This window comes from Plasmopara halstedii, assembly GCF_900000015.1.
Source record: "Plasmopara halstedii genome assembly, contig: Scaffold_555, whole genome shotgun sequence".
NCBI lineage: Eukaryota > Oomycota > Peronosporomycetes > Peronosporales > Peronosporaceae > Plasmopara > Plasmopara halstedii.
Window position 1 is genome coordinate 880329 of NW_020187475.1, and position 6797 is coordinate 887125.

General features: G+C 48.6%; 1 protein-coding gene across 1 annotated transcript; it reads right to left on the minus strand.

Annotated features, from left to right (window-relative positions):
• Nucleotides 1-1042: 1042 nt before the first annotated feature.
• On the minus strand, nt 1043-3907 carry PHALS_11702 (hypothetical protein PPTG_04581; the record flags this gene model as incomplete). Its single annotated transcript, XM_024727110.1, has 1 exon — nt 1043-3907. The coding sequence occupies one exon, from the start codon at nt 3905-3907 to the stop codon at nt 1043-1045; it is 2865 nt and encodes a 954-aa protein (XP_024577720.1).
• Between the last annotated feature and the right edge of the window lie 2890 nt (nt 3908-6797).

Sequence of the window (6797 nt, forward strand, 5' to 3'; positions counted from 1 at the left end):
GTGTGACACGCACACACCCCTGTTATTAGGGTTCGTGTAACCCCGTTACAACGTCTAAGCCGAGTTGAGAATTACAAGTGCGAAGCGGTGCTAGCGTCTGGATGGATCAAGATACAAGAAGTAAGGGCTAAACAGACTGGTGTCACAAAGTGATGTTATCTGGCTGTTGCGTCAGTTCAATTATTGTGTTCAAGCAACAAAAGGGATTCCTAGGGTTTCAACTCTTCGACAATTGGTGATCAGGTAGCTCTGGAACCAATAGTGCCGTGCCGTCGGTGCATGAGATGTCGATAGGACAAGTACAATCTGTTTCTGGACATAATATCTGCGGTTACACCTCCATACGATGGCACGCTGAGTAAGATTTTTTTGGCGATTGCCAAAAGACTTTTGCTATAAACTACAGTATCAGGTTAGATTGAAGGAGGCGCATTGCTTGAACTCAAAGCAGTAGCCGTCCACTTTTGTCGTTTGGCAAATGTGGCTCCTGGTACTAGTGTTTATGGGCATAACTTGCAAATTGGCTCGATACGTGTTTGACGCTACGACAGTCCGTTGGTGTGGACATTAACGAAGAACGTCATTTGTTAAGGTGCTCGCAGGTTAGCACGTAATTCAGTGCACAATAGGCATAACACCACAGAAGACGGCCAGACAGATTATTGTGATGAAGTCGATGATGTGATTGATGCAATTGGTTGCATCCAGAGAACCTCTTACGTCGCGCAGAGCGGTGCGACATTCACACAAGGAGGCATGGGCGAGACGAATATCGTGTTTCCGATTGCCGTCATGTGCCAAGAACTTCGTAGCTTTTGCTGTTCAGCGGGCGACTACCAGTTTGCTCGCGAGTGGAATGCGAAGTATTTAAGAGCATAACGATGTGAAGAAAGTATTCGAGAACGTTAAGTCTGGCAATTGGATCAAGTAGCTTATTGAAGGCTCGAAGGATTGAGGATGAGATACTTGTATTTTTTTTACCATTAGTAAAGAGCTGTCGTTCATTCGCCTGTTAGTCGTTATTCTTTTCGATCTCACTATCTTACTTAACAGTGCCGAAAACGTGCTGGGCTACGGATGCATTTGGCTTCGACCCTGCACGAGACATACCGGGGACACCGATGGATACAGAGAGATGACACACATTCGCACAAAAACAAACCCATGCCTGTTTGTCCTTGATAGATTGCTTGAGCGAGGATTGCTTCATATTAAGTTGGTACGTCCTACCACTCATTGTACAATAGGACAAAGATACGGGAGGCTGTTCACTGACCTTACGACGACGCTGCCGCTCAAGCCAACACTGCGCCTGATGCACGTCCATGCCAAAGTGGTTGCGAGTGTAGCGAGACTGAATTCTTAGAGCTTCCACGAGACGAGAACGAATCACTAACTCCAAATCACGAAAGCTGTGCAAAGTCATCAGATCCAATAGCACGAAGCCTGGAGATGCAGAGGATGATTTGACTGGAGTCACATGAGAGCACTGGGTCATATCAACGCCGTTCTCTGTAGTCTGCACGAAACACTTGATACTGCGCTTGTCCTGACTGACCAGCAAGCGACTGACTGCATCCACGCCGGCTCGACGAATTCCACTATGTCCCAGCATTACAGTGGGTCTATAAAAAGCAGGGCATAAATTAGCAGCTCGAGCGGCCCACGGAAACGCATCACCATCAGCTGGAATTCGTGTCGGTTTCCGTACTGATCTGTCAGCAGTCTCCAGATAACGCCACGCTTCCCGCTCCAACTCTTTTAGCAACAACGGAGGCATATCAGCCAGCACTTTTTGTTTTCGGGTCATCGGTTTCCGTTTTGGCGGAAGAATTGCACGCGATGCCATGGGCGAGACGTGTAGCGTGGCAGGTACAGATGCACAATTCAAAGTAGCTCCAGGTTGCAGTTTATTGAATTGGATGGGCATTAAAATTGGTACCTTCAATCCTGGAGAGATGTTTAAGTTGGTCCTTTGACGCTTCGCATCAATGCTGTTATCACAATTTACTGTCCGTTTCGTACTATTCACGACACAAACACTCGCCTGATTGCTCATAGTACGGATATGGGCAGAAATATCCTGACTGATAATTGAGACTGTAGTCGAAGTATGTTTATCTTGATACGATCCCTTTCTGTCATGCTTGTGAACTTTTCTGTCTGCAATAATTGCATCCTGGTTGCAGGTCTGCGGCGGTGATATTGCCCCATCATGATTTACCGTGCTCTTTTCCATAGAGATCATAGATTTGTTCTCATGCGGGTTCTTTTCACCATCTGTCGGTATAGATGAGGCAAAAATATGCGGAGATCCATGAACAATGCCATTTATGGCACTGTCAACTTTCTCATGATCTGCCATGGTCACATCTTCATCAACATCTACTATCACTTCTTCTAAACCTCGTCTACTTGCAGCATCTTGCTGTGCATAGCAACGTCCACGGGTGTCAATGAACAAAAAGCTGGGTGCGGAGGTTCCAGAACCGTCATACTGACGCGGTTGTGGAAGTTCCTGAAACCGACGCCAGAGTGCTAGACCTTGCTCCGTGTCACTTGTTGCCTGAGCTGCAGTCACACGAAATGCTTTCAGACGAGCAGCGAATGCTGCCCTACTGACGCTCAGAATACGTTTCTCTTCATCCTGATCGAGATCGCCTTCCATGTGACGCAGCTGAAGTTCCACCATCGCATGACGCTGCAAACAGTGGCGAATGAGGTCTACAGGTCGAGAAAAATCCGTTGTCAAAGCGACACGCAGTGCGTACTGGTTGGGTACAATGATAATATTGTCATCTGCAAACATGCGCACACTCAGTAGCTGATTACCACGTCCATGTGGCTCTGTCTGCTCTGCTGAAACAACAACGCCCCAATGATTTGCAGCATCAGGGGCCGCTGCCTTCGCACTCAACGGCAATAACGCATTTTTAAATTCAAGCACGAGAACCACATCACCTGCTGCAAGTCTCTTTCTGAGAGAATTAGTAGCATCAAAGCTGTCAGTTGGATATGTTAAAGTCTCTGTGTCGTGCCTAGGACACTTAAAGAGATGAATTGGATCCAGTCCTGTCAAATCAGTCACCGTGGCACCACTTTCGTTTGGACAGTGCAAGTGCGTCATGTGATCACATAATGAGCAGCTCTTGCATCGCTTCATGTTTGTCTCCTGAGTACCACACGTCATGCATATGTGGCGTGAACACACGAAGTCTGCTGCCGTTGCTTCAGGTAGACAGTGTGCGTGAAAGTGGTACCCACAGTTGACTACGGTACATTTACGCATACCATTAGCTTCGTGTCCTAGAAAGCCACAGTGTTGACAGCGATGTAAACCTCTCACACACTGCGCACATTTCCATTTATCAGCTGCTTGCCTACGCTCGGAGACGGATAATGGATCTCCAACAATTGGCGCCTGTAATTGATCCACACAGTGTTGATGAGCAGCACGCGCACAATTACCACGACAATGAAGCAGTCCACGACCGCCATTTCCGCAGAGAAAACAGGTGGAAGGAAAGAGGGTTACGCTTGGCACTGACTTTGCGCGCGCAACCGCCTCGTTTCGCTGTCGCTTGTTATTTCGACTTGCAGCAGTAGATGTCGATCCATCATCACTCCCATCGTCTGGTAAATCATTCACACGTGCACATTCGTGTTCATGGAACGAGATTTCGTGCGCTGGGGTCCCAGCCGTATAAACGTATAGACAAAGTGGACAATGTGCTAACGAAGACGAAGGAGATCCAAGAGGCGAGAGAGAAGAGCGCGTGCAGGAAGAAACATGTAGTGCAAAAGCTGATCCTTCAGTAGGAGAGTAAGACTCAAAGCACACGGGGCACGACAGGGTTGAATCTGCCATAATTGTTGCAAAAGAAGATGCGGTGTCATCTTTGATCATTGGGCTGAAATACACAACTTTTTGCAATTTGTGGTCCACGTAGGGAACGGCATCCACAAAATTGTAAGTACTGATACCGATATGTATGAAGATGAGAGGAGAAATGTGGTGGGTGCACAAGACATAAACAGTAGCTCAAGTACACGAACGATGACTTGTAGTATTATTCTCAATAGAATCACACGTAAATTTATACCATTGTAATAGCAGAATGAGATGACAAGTGCCCGTTTCTTGAGAAGATCTCGGTTCGGTGTTATATCACACGAAACCAACCCTTGTGCGTTCGTTAACATATATTCTGGGAGTCAAAGCTTTTTACTTTGCAAAGTGTACAGCAACCCCGTTGCACTTGATAGCTCTTGTAGTCAACCCACGACTTAGTAGTGAAGGACTGTAATTTCTGCGGTACTCGTAGATGTTTATTTTGTGGCAGTACAGATCACTTCCCATTACCGTGTTCTCTTCACTCTCGGCTAAAAGATGCAAAGGGTCGAGTTTCTACGCAAAGTCGTCAAATCCCATTGAAGAGAAACGTCAAGCCCGGGGAGCGCAGTTCGATCTACTTGAGAAGATGCGGACTCTACATAAGCTCGTCAAGGGCGTGGTCAATGGATCAATCCTTCCTAAGAGAGGAGTAAGGGTCACCGCCAGGGTTGTTGACTGTTGATACTAACGTCTCGGTCTTTGAAGCCGCGCTAAGTCGAGGAGCGTCGTGCAATTACGTGCGGCGCGCGGAGGTCGAAAGCAGTGGACGGTATGCGGAGGCATTAAAGATGTCAAATACAGATATGATAGTCGTGTGTTGTGCCTCAAAGTGGTAGAGGGTAGCAAGGACCATCCCCGAAGAGCTCCGTGCTCTTGAACGCCGATCGTGCTGCAAGCTGGGCTTGCTGGTCGTAAAAGCGACCGTGAAGGGCTTTGAGAAGCCATGAAGATCCTAATCGATTCCGGGGCGTCGGGCAATCATACTCGACACACCACGATCGAAAGAAGTCAGCTGTATGCTGAGGCGCTAGAAGTGCGATTAAGTGACACCGTCACTATTCGGTTAGCAACAGGGACTTGTGTCACTGTACCACTGTACCTCGGTGTCAAGTTTCTTGATGTTGATAGCGTGGAACGCTGCTTAGTCTTAGACTTGGATGCAAGATATGACCTTAACCTTGGTATGGCATAGTTGGAACTCCATGAGCCACGGATTGACTTGGAGGTCGAAGACCTTAGTACTATGCGCACGTCTTCTTTTGGAGCTTTGGTGAGTCATGAACCCACCTATGCTATGAAGCAAAAGCGCTATTGGTGCGGGCACTAGACTGGGACGGTCAATGTGATGGATATCGAAGTATTCGAATTGTCAAACACCAAGGGTGCTTTTGACAGGAGTCCCGAACGTGGATTGCGGGCTAAAGGCGAAGTGGCATGTAGCAACTGCTTCGTAACGTGAGCACTGCTCAGTGGGTTGCGTGCCACTCCACGTGTATCACAAGGGCCTTGTCCTTGATGCCCCGGCCCTTGGCCGATCATGCCATTCTTGGCATGCAGCGACTGATCCGATACTTGAGCAGCTATCTTGTTGATCCGAGGCATCAACGGCGAGGCCCTTGTGATGCGAGCGGAGTGGCACGTAATCCATTGAGCACTGCTCACGTTACGAAGCAGTTGCTGCATGCCAAGAGCATGGTCGGACGAGGTCCGGGGCATTCTGGGCAAGACCTTTCTGATGCGCGTGGGGTGGCACGTTATCCACTGAACGGAGGCTGCAAAAATAGCAGCTCTTGGTCGGATGTTGTTAAAAATATTAAGGCTCCGATGGAGCAGGGAGTAGTAATACTGGACGACCCGAGTGCGTGTTCCCACTGGTCTCGATGAGACGTTAAACCTCTATAAAGAGGAGACGGCGAAGCCGTATGTTATCTGCAAGACGCAGGGCGTCGACGCTGACCCAGGGTGTGTCTAATGTAGACGATAGCGCACAGCTATATACCCTTGTCAACGGGACGACATGAGAAGTAGACGGCGACGTCGCCCTCTAGTTATTCCCGCGGTTGATGATTTTCTCGAGCTGGACGAGATGTCCTTCGAAGATTTTGGCGGTGCCTTGAAGGCAGGCAACTTAGTGGTCACTATAAGACCAAAAGATGAGATTAATTCGCCGTCGCTTCTGGGTGAAGCTGTCTTGGAAGACACCAAGAAGGTGCTAAACGTACAAAGTAAATTTTCGATCCCGAAGGATCCCTCGGATCAGTACTCCCCTTTGGTGAAGAAATTTCAAGTCGTTGTCTCCAAAGACCCGCCGTCGGTCCTAAGGTGTGCGTCATGAAATTGACCTGGTTCCGGGAGCCAAATACTGCGTAATACGCTATCCAAGAAGCACTGTGACGTCATTGTCGTCTTTTTCCGTGCAAAGCACAAGGCAGGAATCGTGCGTGAGAGCAAGTCTCCCCATTCGACACCCACGTCTTGTGTCCGGAAGCCGAACGGCAAGTGACGTATTGTTCACGCTTACAATAAGCTCAACCATACCACCATTCCGGCACAGACGCCGATTCCTAATAAAAAGCTCTCCAGAACAATATGGTTGGCGTATAAAGTATAGCGCACTCGACTTGGTCGATGGTTCTTACCGATTGCTCGTGAGAGCGAGCGATATTTCGCTGACAGCGGTGAGTACTCCGAGCGAGATGCTCCGGGGTGTCTTGTGATGCCCCAAGGGCTGTCAAATGCACCAGCAGCATTATATCGTCTTGTGATGCATTTGTTTAGCCCCCATCGGGCGTATGCACAGACATACTTCGACGACATCTTCGTCCACAGTCGTGGGGGCACGGGGGACAGATGAGGAAAACCACATCGTCCATTTGAGAGTGGTGCTCGAGTGCATGCGCAC